Genomic DNA, 20642 nt, shown 5'->3' on the forward strand with positions numbered 1-20642 from the left:
ACTGGGTTCGCTTCCCTGCTCCTCCACATGCAGCTGCTGGGCGACCTTGGGCTAGTCACACTTCTCTGGAGTCTCTCAGCCCCACTCACCTCACAGAGTGTTTGTTGTGGGGGAGGAAGGGAAAGGAGATTGTTAGTCGCTTTGAGACTCCTTAGGGTAGTGATAAAGTGGGATATCAAATCCAAACTCTTCTTCTTCTTCACAGTCACTGCTGGGTGGATGATTCTTCGGCAATCTCTCACTGCCCAGAATCTTAATAGGAGGCCTGGTGTCAAGAGTGGAAGACCCAGCAGAACCAGCACCAACCACCAGCAGGCTGAGAAGCAGCAACAGCCAACACTGGCAATGAAAAATGCCTCTCCAAGCTGGCATGGCCTTTCTTGAATGGGTAAACCCATCTTCTGTGCCACACTGCCATATCACCCAGATGGAGCGGGCAGGTAAGCAGAGTGAGTCTGCTTCTTGCCATGGTCATTCAGTTGCTCACTCAAGGGACGTGAAGGAGGTACTGGTGGGTTAGGACTTGGAGGATGAGGGCATAGGTGTCCCAAAACCATTTTGCTGAGAGCCACCCCATCCCACAAATAGACCCAATCTGTCCGGTTTAATAGTAGGTTGTAGGGTTCACTTTTGATTGGAAAACCTGATTGGCCTTTCACCGTATCAGCACTGAAATCTGGAACCAGATAAAATCCCTCTGTGGCTGTATGTGGTTGTGTGAGCTGCTAACTGGCTACCCCCCTGCAAAGTCAATGAATTCATCTCAATGCATGCCGAGTGGGACCTTTGAGACCTTTCAAGTGGTTTGTATCTGACCTTGCTGAGCAGGCCTGAGAACATCAGCCAGTGTTACTGAATGTGAAGTGTTCGCATGCATTTGTATGATGCCCTGGGAACAAGTTATTTGGATGATGCAGCTGTTCTTCTCAGAACATAAAACCCAAGGAGTTTGAAGAGAAGTTGAATTAATTTTTTTAAAAAAACTTGTACATTAAATCATGCCAGGGGCAGGGAGAATGAAAAGAGGCTATTTCTGGGTGGCTTGCTTCTGAGGTAGTTAATCCTTTGGCTGCTAAAAGAGCAATCCCCATGGTAAAGATAAGAATACTCTAAAGGCCATGAAGGCCCCAGAGGTCAAAAACATGAATCTCAAAAGCAGCTTAAAAGAAGGCTTATTTCATGGAAACAAGCTCAGCCAAAATGGCAAAGCCTAACAGAAACAGTGGTGTTAAGCATTGTGCATTGTTTGTAGGAGAATCAGATGGAAAGAAATGGCGCAGATCAAACGGGGGGGGGGCAAATGAAGTTAGGTTGATTTGTAAAGCTCAGTCATTTTGGGTCATCAGCACATCAAGCAACATTATGAATGTATTTTCGCAAAGCACAATTACATTCCTAGCTGACTGACTGCTTGACGGAATGAAGCTGTGACATGTTATGGAAGATGCTTCGCTATTTCAATCATTGTTTTTAAATATCAGAGAAGGCTTGGTTTTCTTTTCAGCTGGTCTCGTTAACCATCCTCTCTGTTCTGAACAAAAAGGAAATTCATTCTTCCTATAAAGGAGATGTCTTATTAGCTCTCAGGTTGTCATTCACGGCCATACTTCAGCCACACCATTCACTATTCTGTGAAAGTGGGGAAAGGATGGTGAGGCACAGTTAAAGGGGACCCATAAATTCATCTGAATTTTCGTTGTTTAAAGGCTGCTATGCAACTCAAACTGTGTATTGACAAGGGCAGAGGAATTTGGGGTGTGATTTCTCTCTGCCAATATATCTATCAGATATATGCAGTGGGGGGGGGCTGCAATGAGAAGCAGAATGCACACACCACCACAACCAGACCACCTGGGTCATGGAGAAGATGGAGGAGCTCCAGATGGGTCTGAAGAATTCGTTGTTATTTATACAGCCAGCATAAATGTTTTTCCCGAGATAACATTTCTCCTGGTATATTGGGACCACCAACAAAAGGAGGAGGGACTGAAATCTTGCCGCGTTAATAGCAGTGGTGTTTATGGCTTTGGCATTTATTAACTTGTGGGAGCTGTTTATTGGTCCATAAAATTTACTAATGGGGATATTATCTGTAAATTATATGCTTCCTCTACTGTTCAGGTTATTTATAGTGGCATAGTTATAGTTTATCACCATTTACTGGCATAAATCCCATAAGGGGACTTTAATTGCAAATTGCTTGTTTATGCTGTGAATAAACTACAGCAGTAATGTACAATATGTTGCGCATGCACATATATACTTCCTTACACAACTACCTCCCTCCACTTTATATTATACTTCTATAGTACAGTCACAAAAATCAACCTGGACCCTATGCAAACTCTTATCTTTATAAACAGAGGCTTACATGGCATTTAAGCCAGCACTTCAGTGCATTGCAGAAAGCAGGAGTGAATGTTTTCTGTAACAGGAGCAGACAGAATAGTCTGGCCCAAATTCAAAGCCCTCTGGAGAAATTGGTGTCATTTAAATTGATTCCAGTGGGCTTTGAAACTGGTCAATGCCCAAGTTTTAAACGTCTCATACACAAGATGTGAGGACATTTCATGAGGGCAATCTAGTGTGAGAGTCAGTGTGATGTAGCAACTGCAGCAGGACTGATGTAGTGTCTCTAGATGTGGTTGGAGTTCCAACTCCCATCAGCCCTAGCAAGCACTGCCAACCATCAGGGATGATGGTAGTTGTAGTTCAGCAACATATGGAAAGCATCACATTGGCTAGTACCATAAAGCTCACCCTTGGTCAGCCAAATTATCTCCTTAACCTATGTCACTGGCTTATTTGTTGTGATGTTATTTTATCACCTTTCCACTCTGAATACAATGCACTCAAGGTGGCTAATGTCATACTGAAAAACAATACATCTACAATGAAAAGAGAGAGAAAAACAATGGTATATCGCCTAGTTTATCCCCTAGTTTGAAGCTCTTCAAGCTTCTGGTCACAGTCCAATCAACTAGAGATGCATATAGTATTTCTGAATTTGATTTAGCTAGGTAACCTGCTTGACCAAATGCACACAAACATTTGTGAGCTTCTCCTTAGGCTGTTTTACTCTAATTGTTCCACAAGTTTGCTGATGATAAACCAAGGACTGTAACCAGCGATTTTTTGTGATATTGGTTTATTGTTATTTGTGCTCTTCCTTTTAGTTTCCTGGACTTGTAACTTTATTTCCAAGCAAAATTCCATGTCGGCAAAACAGTCGCAATCAATAAAACTTTGAAGAGAGCAGATACAAGAACTCAAAGGCAAGGGATACAAAGCAAGACAAAAAGAAACACAAACAGTACCAGATGATTCTTAATATAAAGAAAGCAAAGCATAAAAGTACATTGTCAATTTTATGTTTCCAATAATGAATAAAAAAGCAAAATTCTCTAAATTTCTTGAATAATGGAAACCTTTCTTTAATTCGCTTGTAATTAGTGGTCTTCAAAAATCTGCCCACATTCCAAATTCCAGTTGTATATTCATAAATGCTTGGAACAGAAGTGCTTTTCCAGTTAGGAGCTATCATGACCCTTTCCTGGCTGCACAAACTATATATGAAAAATGACCAAATTGCAGTTTTCCACCCCCACCCCCAATAAACCAGACAAGAAGTTGGCCAATAGGTCAAAAGAAAACTTATAATTTGCAATATCTTTTCTACTTTCTATCATTTGCCCACCTTGAGATTTCTTTGTTTTTGGATAATACCATAAATGCGTATCTTATCTGCCACAGTCTTACCACATCTCCAAGTTAGAGTTTCAAATGCCACAAATTATGTTTTAGATTTTTTTTCTATTACCATATAGATATTAATACTGAGAGAACATTGTTATATTTGTCGTGGGACTGCATAATTAAAATTTATTCCCAACTATGATAGAAGTCTCTTTGCAAGAACCTTTTTTCTTCTTTCACAGGGAAGCATTCAAGCGCACAAGCCCTTACCAGAATCTGAAGCTGCAGAACCAGGAAGTGTGCTTTCACTTCATCTGGCATTTGCTAAAACTAGATCATAATGGGGCAATTTGCAGCCCTTACAACCACAAAGTCAGATCACTCAGGACACTCAGATCTGTAAGCCGCTACTTGCAGATCTGGAATGATACTGCAAGGCACAAGACTGCCATCTGAGAGAGGACTAGGCCTGTGTCCAAGCTCAAAGTAACCTATCATGTTTTTATTATGAAAGCCATCCTAATGCAAAAGTGTCTGTATCTTTTCCAAGTTGCATAAAAGGCAAGGGTTTTGCCAGGCACATCTTTTCTGAGTGAAGATATGCAGTGATGAGAGGCTGGTCAAATTGTTTCTTCTATGCGGCTTTTAAAGGGTCAGGAGTCGTGTCAGGGTCTGGATCAGCATGGCCACTATCCCCAAGTAACTTGTAAGAAAACAGAAGGGCAGCAGAGTCTGGCTGTGTGCTTGTGGTGGTGGTGAGGGACATGCTCCTTAGCTAGAAACTTCACAAAAACATTTGGAAACCAGTTATCCAGTGCTCACTGCACATATAACAACCGAGAGTAAAGGTAAATTTAAATGATTTTAATTGTGAAAGTGCATGTACAGTACAGTCTATTGAAGTTTGAAAGAATTACAAAAGTATCTAAATTATATTTCTACAATAAAGTAAAAAAAACCAAAAACTTACATTTCCCCAAAAATCTATAACTGTGATTCTTTTATTTAAAAAAGCATGTACAGTAAGTCTCCAGAGAAAGGAAGTTGCAACATTTATCTGAAAGAGGTGCTAAGAATCTTCATTACCAAAGAGATCCACCATGAGAGGTAAGTATTGAACCTTCTTCACTGGAAGGGTCGGTGGCTCCCCTCTCCATTCATCTTCATACTAAAAATAATAGAATAAGTGGTCAAAACACATGTAGGGCTGAAATGGAAAGCAGCCAGAAATGGCACAAAACACAATGAAGCCGTGCTGTCCTCATTTTCGTCCATAAATCGTTATACAAACAGAACTATGGTATTATAGAGTAACATTAACAAGAATACGTTTAAGCTTAAGAAATCAGGTGCAAGTTTCTAGAACGAATGGCCTTAAAACAGAGGCAGAGACAAGGAAAAACCTCAGCAGCATTAAAACTCACCTGGGGAATGCAAAATCACTCTAATCAGCCTTAATTTGTGCAGAGTCAGTAACAGGAGACTAGCAAAATCTTAGAGGCTACTCTGAAGGCAGAACTGAATATTGATTCCCATGCCCAACCTAAAAATACACCACCACCACAAGAATCCACTGGTTACGTGCAACTAGTGAGGAGCTTGCTCTCCTCAGCCCACCTTGTAATCAACTTGGGTTTCCATACTTTCTTAGAGAACCTGCAGAAAAAGCTTGAGCTTTCCATGAGCTTTCCAAGAAAACTCAAAAAGACCAAACCCAAAAAAGCTCTCCACAGTGCTTCCTCCCTCCATGCTTTCCTAAAACTTACCATGATAAAAGGGTGTTGGTGCGAAAAACAGCTGAGCTCAGCAGTGGCAGAAGCCTCATCTTTAAACCATAATTTCCCAGTGCCTCACAGAAAACTCCCCTTTCCCAGGCAGCGTATAATGCTCCAGAGGCATGCCCAGGCCCATCTTAAGGATGAGGTCTCTATTGCTCCAGATGCTCCCTGCACTATCTCTCTTTCCATTTGAGAATCAGTGCTATAAAAACAGAATACATTCAATATACCCCACTAACAATATAATATGGCCCAGTTGGCAGTTTGATGGCTGTCAGAGATGGGAGAAGACCTCATCTTTAAACCAGGCTTTGGAATTTTGGGACATAAATTGTTTAGTTTTTGCTAGAGATTAAGCTAGCTGGGGAATAGTGATCTTCAGTACAGCATTCTTGGAGAAGATATCAGGGCAGTAAACTGCATCTATGAAGCCATGGGACCAGCGAGGAGAAGATTTATTTCCTGGGACCTGTTAGCTTAGAAACTGGTAGACAGATTAAATAAAACTCTCTGGATTCAGTTAGTCAATGAAAGTGCAGCCTGAGGTTTCTGTGTGTCAGATATAATCATCAAGCACTCCAGAAATACTCAATCCTAAATCACAAGTGAGATGAAGATATAATGGATAAAGTTCAAAAATCCAACAGGGGGATTCAAATTCCATTCCTTCCTTTAGTTTCCCTCAGGACCCCCTTTTCATTAAAATGTACTCATCAAAATTATCTTCAGCTATTTAAACAATTAAAACAAGGGGGGAAATACACCAAAAATACTTTGAGGCAAGCTGAGCATAGATTTTGACTTTCAATCCAGATGTCATGCAGCAGCAGGAAATAGGTTGGAAATTTGAAGTACTGAGACACCCAACATGTGGCTTATGCCTCATCAGAAGAATTTGCAACCTCAACAGTCAAGTAAGAAGTGGTCCTCGGAATATGAATATAAGCGTAGTGAAGTTCCAGAATCCACAAAATGTTTTGGATGTTTTGTTCTCATTCATTACTAAGTACATTTTTAATTATTTGACTGCAATAATTTTTTGGATTTCCTTTGAAAGCTACAGTAGGAGGTTCTTGTTTGTGCAGGTCTATCAGTCAGAAATACTTTTGGCTTACCTGTAAAGGCATCAAGATGGTTTGGAAAACTGGAATTGGATGATCTCTCCAGTTTAGCCCATCGACTAGTTTCTTATAATTTACTTGCTCTTTGCAATCTTCACACCTAAAATCAGATTGGGAATGCACATATTCAGGAAGTGACTGGCTATTACTTTGCTTAACACAGCAATGATTTTTCATCCTTTACCTAAAAACTATCTTTTTGAACCCATAAGAACCAAATGGACATGAATTCATGATGTGTGTGTGTGTGTGTGTGTGTGCAGAGGGGGAAAACATACCTTATGTCACTCATTGACAGCCATTCCCTCAACGAAAGGCAGTGGGGCCAGTGGGGGGTCTAGCATGTTTCATCTCCACAAAGTTTAATGCAAACTACAACAGCCATGATTCCACGAAACCCATTTGCAACTGCTGTCTTGGTTATTGTTATGTACTGAAGTTCTCACCCTGGGCCAGCAGGGGGATACTGTAGATAGTTATGCAAATGTAGGATCGAAAGTGACGTTCAGTGATTGAATGGATACTGTAGATAGTTATGCAAATGAAGGATTGAAAGTGACGTTCAGTGATTGGATAGTTTTAGAAAGTTGCTACAGTAACGTTGTACTGGAGCTCTATATAAGCAGGCTGACTGAGCCCTTCAGTTCAGTTCTGTTCTGGCCTCTGAATAAAGAAGAGCTGTTTGAAGAATCGCTGTGTCATCTGATATGTTCACCCACAACTTAACAGTTATAGTTTTGAAACTATTTTTCATGCTGATTAACATCTACAGACCACCTTGTAAAAACAAAATCTACTGTGAATACTATCTGGACAGAACTAGAGAATTATATAGAATCCCTGGAATCCCTATATCCTACTGCAGTGTTTATCATTGCAGAGGATTTTAACACACGTTTGGGAGCCAACGATGTTAATTTGTACACACAATACAATCAGATTCTGGAACCAGATATCTACTTAGCCAGAGGTACCTCCCATTTGTCTAAAGATCATATTTACAGTAGCCAAAGTTGTAAGGCAGATGGACTTGCTAATATTAAACAGTATGATAGAGGGAGATAGGCCCGGGGAATATACCCACTTTACAAAGCATGGAGGCAGTGCTACAGATTACAATCTCATGATTTGCATATAAGTTTGTCATGGTGTTTGAGGTGGGCCCTTTTCCCTTCAATATATATTACCTTTAAATAAAACCTTGTAAAAAATAATTTTATGGTGATTTATTACAATAGTTAACTATTTCTGCTTTTTTACCTCAAATGCAATGTATGAAATGTTTATTATTATTATTATTATTATTATTATTATTATTATTATTATTACTGTTATGATTATTATGACTATTTATTGAATTTATATACTGTCCAATGCCCGGAGGTCTCAAGGCAGTTCACATAAAAGGACCACAGTATATAAAATGAAAATAAAAGCAATAACCCAATAATATCCCCCCAAAAGAGCCACATTTTAAAAGGATATGGAATGTTGATCAGGTCAACCAAAGGCCTGGCTAAAAAAGGAGTGTTTTGCCTGTTGCCTAAAGGTGTATAATAAAGATGCCAGGAGAACTTCTCTGGGGGGAGCATTCCATAGATGGGGAGCCACTGCAGAGAAGGCCTGTTCTTGTGTTGCCAGCCTCCGGACCTCTCAAAGAGAAGGCACGCGAAGAAGGGCCTCAGAAGATGATATCAGGGTCCAGGTTGGTTCATATGGAAAGAGGCGGTACCTTACCACTGTGGGAGTACCAAATGAAAATTCCAAATGAAGTGGGAGTGCCAGATGAAACTGTTTAGGTAAGTCTAGTTTGAGCTACCTGCTACTATAAGAATTAACAAATGATGTAGAATAAAGGAAAATTAAACTGTTCATTTATTTTTATTTCATATGCTTGGAGTAGACACTGAATTATATCTGGAATTCTCCTATGAAGAAAGGATGAACACCTCATTTGAACTGGTATTCATGTTCCCTTCTCCTCTGTCTGGGAGGGTATGCAGTGAGGAGGGATGTGGCAGGAGTATTTTCTGAATATTGTGCTGGCCTGCTTATGTTTGCTTTCTCTTCCCCAGGCAATCCATGCCTTGATGCTACTAGCACAATTTAATGGCAGGGAGGCCGTGGTCCCTGTAGCTCCCATGGTTTATCTATCATAACGGAATATTTCTTATAGGCTGATTCCTATGGGACTCATTGCTGAATTCCATGAGGTCCGACCATCCTATGTGAAAATTTTAAAAAACCTTTGTTTATCAGAAGTATGCAACTGGTTTAGGGATGGTAATTATGTTCCTGTGTTTTCTTGCTGATGGGGAATCTGGAAAATTGCCACAAATATGTTTTACATTATTATTTTTTCTTCTGGTTTGGGACAAGTAATCACTTATCACATAAAAATATTGAACCAATAAATAGCCAGAATTTTAGAGATTATATCCAAAATCCTGGATAATAATTATTCCCAATCCCTTATGTTTAAATAGCAAACACACCCAATAAAAGTCAACGGGCATTAAACCTGATTTACACTTCAGTCTAAGAATAAAGTGTATTCTTTCAGTGAGCTCTATGGCCCTTGTAATATATTTCGTGTGTGTTTTTTTTACAGCTACTACTACAAGCTTTCATCACAAAAGTATCTTTTGGGGAAACACTAGATGGCTACACTATGCTAACCTCCTGCAATTTTATTAATAAGTTTTTGCCATTCTCTGCTCACAGTATGCTTCTTTTGGCTGACTCGGAAAAGACCAGGGGGAAATGGAAGAGCTACAAGGTTCTAAGGAAGAAACGCTTGCAATGCATGTACAGTGTCTGATGAAAAACTTCAGAACTCAGAAAGGGACTTCTGGTGGTTAAGCAGAGGTAATGGTCCAATGCCCTGAAAAAGCCTTGTTCTTCTCAAATAGCTACCATTCTCCAGCCTCTGTCCCACAGTCCACCTGTCTCCATTTTCCAGACTCTTCTCACCTTCCATTTCCAAATCATCACCCCAAAATTAATCGGTCAGTCCAAGTTAACCTGGCTACCCGAATCACAGAACCAGAATCTATTATGCAAAGTAGCCATATGCAGATTGGCTTAATTTGTGTCATAGGTTTTTGAATAGAAGGCAATATTTGGATATACCGTATTTTTCGCTCCATTGGACGCAGTTTTTCCCCTCCAAAAATTGAGGGGAAATGTGTGTGCGTCCTATGGAGCGAATGCAGGCTTGTTCCATAGCTGCGCGCAATCCCTCCGGCAGGGGGAGGCTGCATGGGGCTATGGCTTCTTTAGCCCTGCGCAGCCTCTCTCGGCAGGGAGAGATTGTGCGGGGCTAAAGAGGAAGCCAAAACAGCCAGCGTGATCCATCCCGCTCACTGCCTTGGCTTGTGCCATAGCCGTGAACAACCCCTCCGGCAGGGAGAGGTTGTGCTCTTTGGGGCTGGGGGGGCAGTTTTTTATTGATTTCCCCGTCTAAAAACTAGGTGCGCCCTATGGTCCGGTGCGCCTTATGGTGCGAAAAATATGGTATATAAACCCAATTGTTTATTATTTTCCACTGGAAGGTATGCACCTTATTTAAAAACAAAACAAAACAGAAGGCAGTATTTCTGACCCTGTGCTTCTCTTAACTACTGTACATTGAATTGTTGCTCCATGCATGCCTTTCCAAACAGAACCCCAGATTACCCCTTCTGTTAACTTCAGGTGCTTTTGCACGCCCATCAAGTTTCTTCTCCACCCACGCTTCCTTTTCTGGTAACTGATGTGCAGTATGATCTATGCATGTTTACTCAGAAGTATGTTCAATGGGATTTGCTCCCAGAAAAGTAGCAATCTAGCTGCTGGGTTCTGAACTTAAGTTTCTGAGCACTCTTCAAAGGAAACTCCCCACAACACACTTCAATAGTCTAGACTGAAGGTTATCGGAGCACAGGTAACTGTGGCCAGGCTCGCTCTGTGCAGAATGGAATTGTGCCCTAAGAGATGGCGTAAAAAGCTTTGAAATAAGTGAAGTGGGGAGGGGAGATCAAAAGCAGCCATGGGCCACAGGGACCAGGGGGGCCTCTCGTGTCAAAGCTACCTCAAACTGCACCTCCTGACTGGGTTCCTAATCTTTCACAGGAAATGCGGCCCCATGAAGATGGGGTTGAACACTAGTTATCTACCTCCTTTTTCACTGTTCCTATCAAAGCCTGAGTTGTGTGTTAATGTGCTTGTGGAAAAAACAGTACATGCTTTTTCTACCCCTGTAAAACTAGTACTGTATAACTCAAGAAATAGTTGGGGACATGCTCCAGTTTTCAAATTTGTTGGATCAAGTTTTCAAAGAATATTCTAACAAGTGTGGCACAGTAACATGGGAAACTATTCAAGCCCTTAGCCTTCATTGCTATCAAATAACCAAAGCAAATTCAATTAATGTCTGTATTTTAGATAAGTAATGCATTCCTTTGGCCCATTTCATATTTTGCGATATGAAGCCCTGTAGTTTATTTTCAGATTAATACGCTGATTTTAAACACACTGTTCAGACAAAGCAAGGGTGGGCTTCACTTTCAGATAACTGGTGCAATACAGTTCACTTTATGAAATACATTTAGGATCAGGGTACACATCACAAATACAGTTTCATATTATTGCTCCATGGTTTATAGATAACAAGGCCCCCATGTTTAATACTTATTACATTTATCATAAGTGATAGAACATAACTCTCTTTTCTGGTTGCATCTATTTAATTACTGCTTTCCAGAAGGAGGAGAGAATTCTTCATTTCACTCCTGGATTCTAGCTGTCCCAGAACAACTTTTGGCAGTTCAGGTTAGTGGGAGTTCTAAAAATGAATTATTTTACTCCCTTTGACTAATACTCATGAGCAGGTGTCAGAAATGATGAATGTGCAGCAAATTGCAAAAGTCATCCATCTGCCTACCGCAGGGAACTCCCTGAAAAGCTCTTGTTTTATGGAGGCACCAGATTTTTTAATAACTGTGCCTTATTTTTATTAGGCATTTCAGAAAAGAGGGAAAAGACAAAAGGTTACCTACTGCTATGACAGGCCACAAAGAGCTTTAAAAGGTGAGGAGCCATTTCACATTCTGAGAGGTTTCACTTTTAACAAGGCAATACAAGGCAAGTCTGGCATTATATAGTCTTTTAATTCAATATCAAAGCCCTCAGCAAAACAGGAGATGGGGGGGGGAGGGGGCTGTTTGATAAGGAGGAAGTGACCTGAGCAAGAAGCCTCATAGCTCCTGAGAACCCAAGATGGATTAGTTAGGAGGAGGAAAATCTGGGCATCAGCAAGGGATGACAACTTGGGTGGCCTTGGGCCAAGAGACGGCATGCTTCTCCTCCAGTGTACTGCTTTGACCCTTCCTTACACAGAGGCTTCCCTCGTGAGTTTCACAGCACATCTTGAGAAGCCCATGCCAAAACACAGTAAAACTGCAGGTTCATTCTCCCCCACCTCAATGCAAATATGGGAGCTATAAACCTTGTAATATTCCTAAAGTCACACAAGTTAAAGCAATAACTACAAGTTAAAACAATAACTACACTCTCATTTTGCAGGCAGGTTGCTCAGTACAATAGATGCCCAGTGGAACTCTGACATCTGTGCAGTGTCGTTTTCAATCTGAGCAGCCCCACACCTCAATAACAAAGGCCCCTCTTTTCATTGAACGTTGTCAGATTCAGACTGCATTTGCAATCTGTGTCTTATATAGATATTTAAACCATCACTATTGAAACAGCTGTCTGAACAGCACAGTTCCTAAACAATAATCCAGGCTGCATCTCTGAGACATTGAATCAGTGTGCAATGTACACACACAGAGCTTATGTGATCCATCTCATTAATAAAAAGTTAAGAAGGGATCCACAGAAAGGCTGTTTGCAATGAAGACAAAAATGAAACTCTCATGAATATGTGAAGCAATCAACAGGGAGAAGCACAACTTGGCAAACTGCTGACAGCTTGCCATTTTATACAAGTCAGGCTAAAGATTCTGGTGACAATTTGAAGGTAGCTGTTTATTGTGTGTACACTCATCTCATTTTCACCTCAGATAAACAGGTTTTCCAGGTTTTCCCAACTGTTTCAAAAGTTTGCAACAGGAGGCAGTTCCCTCTGTATTCCCCAACAGCCCCAGATGGAGAGGGAAGGTTGTCTGCTTCAGCCTGAGTGAGCTTCTCCTCAGTCCTTAGTCATGCAGGAATGCTTTGAAGTTGCACCAGGCATGCCTCCTCCTCAGCTGTCTCATGCAACCCTTTGGCGTAGGGGTGCGGAACCTCGTGGCCCACAAGGCCATTTCCCCCAAACCACACCCATCTGTTAATCAGCTGACATCACTCTGATGGGTGGGTGACATCAGCTGATGGGGGAGTGGGGTTCAATAATATATAACTGGTGCATGCAGCCAAAGCATCAGGATTTAACACCCCGCCCACACAGCAGCTGATGAGAGAACTGGCAAGCACAGCATTGCACCCTACTCCCCCTCAGATACATGGGTGGTGGGTTGAATCCTGCTCAGAGCCTAGCAGAGAGCAAGACTGAAGTCACTATTCATCAGCTGGTGAGCAGAGGGTTCAATCCTGTTGGGTGCTGCTTCACCAGAGTGTTTGTCCCCTGCAGGAAACAGGCTGGTGAAGCTGACTTCACATGTCAACTCTAGACAGATGGGCAGGGCCACCCAGCTAGCTGTCACCTGATGTCATCATGAGGTCAGGTGATTGGCTGGTGGGTGGCCCTGCCCACCTGTCAAAGCTGGACTTCAGGGGAGAGGGAGAAAAGGTAAAGATCTGGACTGACTCCTGCTTGAAGGAGAGTGCAGCAGGCTCCCTTTTGCAGTATAGCTGGAATTTTAAGAGGGAACAGGACTTCTCTCACCGTGGCAAGATTGTTAACTTCTACCGTGGGTCATGGCCTATCACATTTCACTTGCTGGCCCCAACGAAAGCTGCTTTTGGGAACCCTGCACAGGATTGTTGAGGCACCCCTTGTTCTACTTCTGGATATCAGCAAATCCAGCCACAGCAGTGAGACAAAAGAAACGTACATGTATGCCCCGGGAGGCTATGCCTCCTTCAAACCTTCCTCAAAAACTGTTCCTGGTTTCCAGCATTCCTAACTCAACACACCATTTACATAAATTCATATAATCTTAGGTTGAGACTTACGCAGCCAATATCGCTCGCAAAAGATCATCTGCTACTGGTAGCCTGAAGGACTTGCATATAGTCCTGCACTTGTCGCTGGCCAGCAGTCCGCATCTGCACAAACAGAAATGTTTCTCATGGAATTCATTTTTTAAATGAAAATAGAAAAATGTAAAATGCCTGGTTTAAGAGGTGTCAATACCTGCATTAAAAAAATAGTATCCTGGAAAAGATGGTGGGAAAGCTTTTGGAAAGGAAAGCTTCTTAAAATGCAGTCCAGTGACTCTTCCTTGCCTTCAAGCTGCTCCATTGTGTGGAGCTTTGAGTACCAGGGAAGGCTAATACTCATGCCCACTTATTAGGGTCAAGGGCAGCAGCTCAGAGGTAGGTCATCTGCTTTAGCTGCAGAAGGCCCCAGGTCACTCCCCAGCACCTCCAGACCCTGTTCAAACTCCTAGAAAGCCACTGCCAGCCCATAAAGACAATAAAAGCTAGATGGGCCATTGGCCTGACTTCCTGTTTCTTTTTTCTGAGCCACCAGCCCACCTGTCCCATCTCAGTGCTTCTGCCAGGGCCTCCCCCTCATGCACCCTCAAAGAAGGACTGCAGCTCTCTGGATCTCCTGATCAGCTGCTTGGCAAAGGAGAGAAAAGTAAAAAAAAGAAACCACCACTAGGCACCAGGCTCATCTGCCCACCCAAATGACACCCACACCCCCCACACCCCAGAAATCCCTTTTGCTCAAGCACTTTGCCTCCAGGATGCTAAAATGTGCTGAAGGCCAGTGGGAGACAGATTGCTATATTTGCTTCCAAACCTGGAGCTTTGAATTAACAGATTGCAGACCAAAACAATTAAGTCAATAGGATTTAAAAATTGTTCCCTGTAATAATTAGATTCAGACCATAACAGTGACACTGGATTCTCAGAGCAGCAAAAAGGACACGCCCTGCCAGACAAAGAAGGGAGGCAAAGAAGATACACTGGGTCTATCCAAAATGCTGCAAAGGACTTTGAGACAGACATAATATTTTGCCTATGTTCAATGTAAGGGTAGAAGCAAAGCTCTCCGATCACTTAAAGCAGAAGGACACTCCCAAACCACCATAGGCAAAGCAAAGGACTTTAAGGTCTACAATCCAAAGCAGAGGAAGTACTAAACTTACTTCCAAGTAGATGTGATTAGGATCAGAGTGTGATTCCCACTAATTCCAATGGGAAAATCAACATGGACAGAGATGGCCTTCCTCACTAGGTGAGGCCACCACATTTCCAGGAGGGGCTTCATAGAAACTCAGCTATTTCCTCATACCTAACGGAAACATCTACATCCAGCTGCTTACAAGCCATTAGCATCAGAAATGCAGAAGCTGAATAAGAACAACTGTTTTGAAAGTTCAGAAGCTGTATCCTACTCACAACATACACCTTCTGTAAATATATTATAACTTCTCTGTTACCCCCTTGCACCCTTTAAGTACTTAGCTATGTACACAGTCATTCCTTACTTGCTCCGGTCATTGTACACAAGCACTGCCAAGAGTTGGCCAAAATTCTCAAAGCTATTTTTCTTAAGTTGTTCCTGGGCCACTGCTAGAAGATAGGTGGTGTCCATTTCATTCTTATCTCTCAAGCTATAGTATCGCCCAAGGGTCATAATTTCATGTTCTGATAAATTTCTATCTGAGATATTCAACAGCAAATTTCTGAGGAAGAAAAAAAAATGTATATTATAATTGCTTGCATGAAGTGTACCTGAAAAGAGCAACAAATGTATACAGCATTTTCTGAAGTGGCCTTGCATTAGTACAAAACTGCGTTGGCACAAAACATACCGCTAATTTTTAACTAGCATCTACATTAAATCTTATTTTCGATGAGGTTCAACACAATGAATTGGAATGGAAATTAAAAAATGAAATGGAAAAATACATACAGGCATCCATCATTTTATTTGTAGGCTGCCTTTCCATAGTTAAAACCATGCTCAAGGCGGCTTACGACATGAAAAAGGACATAATTACAAAAATATCAAAGGTAGTATAAACAATGAATGAATCACATCAAAAAGTTCACAACCAAATCCAACAATTTCCACATAAATCATAAGATCTAAAAATAAAGATACAAAAAATTAATATCAATAACAGCAACAACCCCCCTAGCAAAAAAAAAATTCCCTAAACAATACCCCAACTCCACAATGTCGTAACTGCTCATAATTGTGCTTTTGCAGCTGTTTTATCTACTCATCCAGCATAAACACTTTTTTGAATAGCTGCATGTAGAAATAATGACTAATTCATGTAACATGGAAACAAATATATTATTTTTTAAAAAAACACCAATAAACCTTCTTCAAAAGTGGTTATATTTAGGTGATGCACAATCTACTGATTTGGTAACAATATTTTTTTGTTATTTTTCTTTTGCTTTCCAGGGTGTTCTGAAGTGGCTTTGCAATAAGAACAAAAAGTAAACTCAATCTGTGTCAAGATTTTCTTAAAGCTATCGTGTTGTTAAATTGATTGCACTATAATTTGAAAGTGTTGGTTTGCAAAGTTCTCTTCAAATTATTACACATGTTAAAAAACACATTGCACAGGATGGGTTTAAGTCATAACAAAAGCCAAATATTTCAAAGAGATGTATGGATGCTTGCTCAAAATCAGTATGACTTTTCCTGATATAAGAAATTCTCAGAAATATAAAACCTCAATATGTGCATGGTACTTTGCCATTTGATTTTCATTTCAATACAAAGACACAACAACCATGCACATTACTTTAAACATCCAAATTGAGTCCCTGAATATGATAAAGATCCATCCGTGCTTACAAAACAGTGCCCAGCTGTAAAATATGTTTGTAGAAAATGGATCAAACCAGGCCATTAAAACGTAATGCCAAATCATCAACTGGCATTACGAGAACAAAATTTGGGATCACACTTTAGCTTTCAAGGAAAAAACAAGCAAATCATCCGTTTCCAGGCTAGATGGAAAATAAGATAAAGGGTGGGGGAGAGCACAGTAACTGGAAGCTTCAAAGCAGAGTATAATTTTTGCATATTTTCTGCCCAGATGAAAATGACTTGGAAGTGGAGTTTGAAGATCCTAGTTTAAACATTTTTACTGTTTCAGGCCAGTGTCCTACAAAACACAGATTTGCAGGAAAATACCCTTAATTAAAAGACAAGGAGAAAGTGAAAAAAGTTTGCGTTTCCACAGGGTGGTTTCGTGTTTACTTTGACAATGTTTCTGCACAGGACACAGGTCTGTAATTATTGCATGTATCAAGAAAAAGGCAAACATGTATTAAATGTGTTCGATGGGATTTATGTAAGTGTGCATAGACTGCAGCCTTAAGGATTTCAAATGACAGAAATTCTCGTATAATGAAAGAATAGGACTGGAAGTCAGGAATAGAATATAGGAACAATAAAGTGGGTTTGTCATCTGCTTCAGTTTTGCACGCATCAGTGAGGCTTTTGTGTTCCAACAAGAACCTTAGGAACAGGGTGAGGTGCGCATCATCAGAACATGCCAGCAACCAGAGTCAGGTGTGTGGACCAAGGCTTGAGACCTCACACCTCTTTTTAAAAAATGGATCTCGGGCAGCTGGAAAACCCTCTGTCTGAATCTTTAGAGAGCAACTTCTAATCAGAGTGGGAAACGCTGATGAACTAGATGGTCCAAAAGTGTGACTCAGTGTAAGGGAGCTTCACACATCTTAGGCAGTATACACACCATAGATTTAAAGCACATCGGCCCTCCCCATAGACTACACTGGTACCTTAGGTTACAAACGCTTTGGGTTACAAACACTTCAAGTTGCAGACTCTGCTAACCCGGAAGTAGTACCTAGGGTTAAGAACTTTACCTCAGGATGAGAACAGAAATAGTGCGCCGGCGGCACGGCGGCAGCAGCATGAGGCCCCATTAGCTAAAGTGGTACCTCAGGTTAAGAACGTTTTCAGGTTAAGAACGGACCTCCGGAATGAATTAAGTTCATAACCAGAGGTACCACTGTACTGGGAACTGTAGCTTATTAAATGTTGGCGGGGGTGTGTGAAAATGTGCTTTAAGAGTAGGGTGTGTATGCAGCCTGTGTGTATTCACTGCACCTATCATTTATAGCAATGAGACTGCCAAAACTCCACACAATATGTCCATCCTACCAAAAGATACAAATTCAGGTCAGAACAAGACTCCATAGGTGCTCCACAGGTACCACTGCTAAGGACCTTGTGTTAGTTAACCTGTTTGTGCTCTATGTAATAGAGAAAGCCAATATCCAACATCCTAGTAGATTTTCTCTCTCTGTTATTGATGATAGGAACCTCACAGAAGATACCCTAAACTTAAACTGCCTTTCGTCTAGGCATTCAGAGACTTACCTAAATTCATCATAATCAATAGTGGTGGTGTGTTGAGGATCAGCAGCTGCAAAAATCTGCTTAATCTCTCTTGATCGAGGTTCTCCTATTGCCTTCAGTTTGTCCAAAATTACGCAGATATTGGCCATAGGAAACTGTAAAGAAAGGGTCCAGGTGAGACTAACAGAACATGTGTGTGTGTGTGTGTGTGTGTGTGTGTGTGTGTGTGTGTATATATATATATATATATATATATATATATATATATATATACACACACACACACACAAAGTACTAATGCACAGCAGCTTGAAAACTACAGTAGCTAGTTATTCATATCCTTTATGACAAAGACATGCATTAGTTGCATTATATTTGCATTGTTTTTAAAACACCAGCACTGAATCCCAAAGTAGCTTTTATAAAAAGTTTTCAAAGTGATGCCAAGTTCAACCTGAGAAAATCAGTGCCAGTCAAAGACATTGTGCTGCATAAGATGTGGCACCCCCTCCATGTACAGAAGCCAACTGAACTTGTTGCAGAATCTTACTTCAGCACCGGAAATGGAACAGCATTCACCATTTGGGAATCTTACACAACAAATCAGAACAAATGTTCAATAAATAGTGGTTGGCATCTAATCTCCCTGCAAACTTTGCTCAAGCACATCAGGATGAACATTCAATAACAGGTTGTCTGGAAGTGACCCTAATGCAACTTTATTGGAACATGGCTATTTCATTAGAATACGTTACGTACGTAGTTGCCCATAACATACGACTTTTTAAAAACAGTGCCCCTAGCGCTGTACTATCCCTTTCAGGATCCTAATTTTATCTCTATTTGGTTGTTCTTTCCCCCAAGGGCTCTTGCACAACGCCTTTGTGGAGAAGGAACCATAACAACTATCAGATGTTCTTATGGATTTTGTTTGGTTAGCTTCGACTCCTTTATCTTTTGCATGGGGAAATTAACTGGTACAGTGCAGACTGTATCAGCAGTTCTCTTTTTTGCTTTTGCTGATTTATTCTTCCAGGAACAAAGGCGGGATTAGGACATTATGAAAGTCAATCTGCGAGCCTGAATCATCAGGCACAAAGTGCACTCCATGACATTTACCAAATACATTATTTGGTATGTATCTCGCAGAGAACAGGTTGAGAACATGGACCCGTTTTTCTCACCGGGTCGTTTTCAAATGAGACAACGGTGGCTCTGTGTTGATCTTGGGGGTGAATAAACAGTGGTTTTCAGAGCCACCATTATTTAAGCAAGATAATAAAACTCCATATGCTTTAAAGGCCAAATAAGGATTGGAAAGCACAGCTTGCCTCATTTGCATGTTTCTCCATGTAGTTGAAAGCATACTCATCAGCATCCACCAAAAGAAAGACGTGTCCATGGAAACACACTTTAGCTCCGACATACAGATCCTTTGCTGTGTAGTACTCAGACAGTTCAGCCTTATATAGCTCTTGCCCAGGCTTCTTAACACGACCTCTTTCCAGGAATTTCCCACCAATTATCCCTGTAACAAGAGAACAATAAATAACAAGTTGCATATTTCAGAAAGAAACCAAAGAAACTGCACCCTCAAATTTCCTATCAGCCAACTGGCCATACCACAATATTTATTTCCACCTTTAAATGCAGATTCCTTGATATGGCCATTTCAGTGTCTGACAAAGGAGTTTCTCATCCTTCCTCCCACCCACAACAGCTAAGTGCATCCCTCATCAAGTTTCTTATGTGGGTTGGGAATGGTATGGGGTGCGGTACAGGAGCCTGCTGGGGAGGAAGATGAACGTGACCCACTGATTTCAATGGGTTGGATTCCACGTTATGTTAACTTAATGAATTCCTGAAAGTAGGGGAATGGGAAACTTTCCTTCCATCAATTTCCTTAAGTTATCTTATCATCCAAGCCTAGGGTGATTCCCATCAGTCTCCCACAACCCGTCACACATTGTTCAGGAGTGTCTCCAGCCCTCAGGAGAGGTTTTTCAAGGGGCTCCTGTGGCTGAAAGGAGATGGGAAACTTTCCATGCATAAACTTCCCTAAGTTAGTTTATCCTAGAATCCAGGCCATTGAAATCAATGGGGAAAGTTAGTTATCCCTGACCTTTGGGCCATGCAAGCTGGACTGATGAAAGCTCAGTTGAATAACATGTGGAGGTACCACCTGGTCAACCCCAGATTTACGAAGTACTTTTATATTCTGCCATTTTCCATTGTGGAATGGAAGTCTTTATGCTCTCAGGGAGTCCACTATCCAGGCACCGACCCAACCAGAGACCCTCTTAGCTTCAACTAAGTGGCAGCTGCAGCATGTGCCCTCAGATCATTCCCTTGGACATATAATACAAGCAGTACATGAACTCTGGTATGCCTGTGGTTCATTTCCTGCTTATATCTGCACTCCCAACCAAAAGCCCCAAAGCATGCATTAGGCATCATAAAATGTTTCATATGTATTATTTGGTGATATAAGTGTCATAAAAAGGGATGGGCAAT

At 41.2% G+C, this 20642-nt stretch overlaps 1 protein-coding gene and 1 long non-coding RNA gene across 2 annotated transcripts in view; one reads left to right on the forward strand and one right to left on the reverse strand.

Moving 5' to 3' along the window:
- The first annotated feature begins 229 nt into the window (after nt 1–229).
- Nucleotides 230–3654, forward strand: LOC310704700. The gene is made up of 2 exons (XR_014524964.1): nt 230–440; nt 3177–3654. It is a non-coding gene; the product is annotated as an uncharacterized lncRNA (long non-coding RNA).
- A 1027-nt stretch (nt 3655–4681) lies between these two features.
- EFHC2 (EF-hand domain containing 2) overlaps nt 4682–20642 on the reverse strand; it is a 53815-nt gene continuing 37854 nt past the window's right edge. The window contains exons 10-15 of the mRNA XM_083498447.1: nt 19460–19656; nt 18150–18283; nt 15259–15456; nt 13772–13864; nt 6590–6695; nt 4682–4864 (exon numbers count right to left, since the gene is read on the reverse strand). Coding sequence (XP_083354573.1) covers nt 4766–4864; nt 6590–6695; nt 13772–13864; nt 15259–15456; nt 18150–18283; nt 19460–19656 — 827 coding nt within the window. The 3' untranslated portion in view covers nt 4682–4765. The remainder of the gene's footprint in view (nt 4865–6589; nt 6696–13771; nt 13865–15258; nt 15457–18149; nt 18284–19459; nt 19657–20642) is intronic.

This window comes from Podarcis liolepis (genome assembly GCF_965112155.1).
Source record: "Podarcis liolepis genome assembly, chromosome: 4".
In the NCBI taxonomy this organism is placed as follows: domain Eukaryota; kingdom Metazoa; phylum Chordata; class Lepidosauria; order Squamata; family Lacertidae; genus Podarcis; species Podarcis liolepis.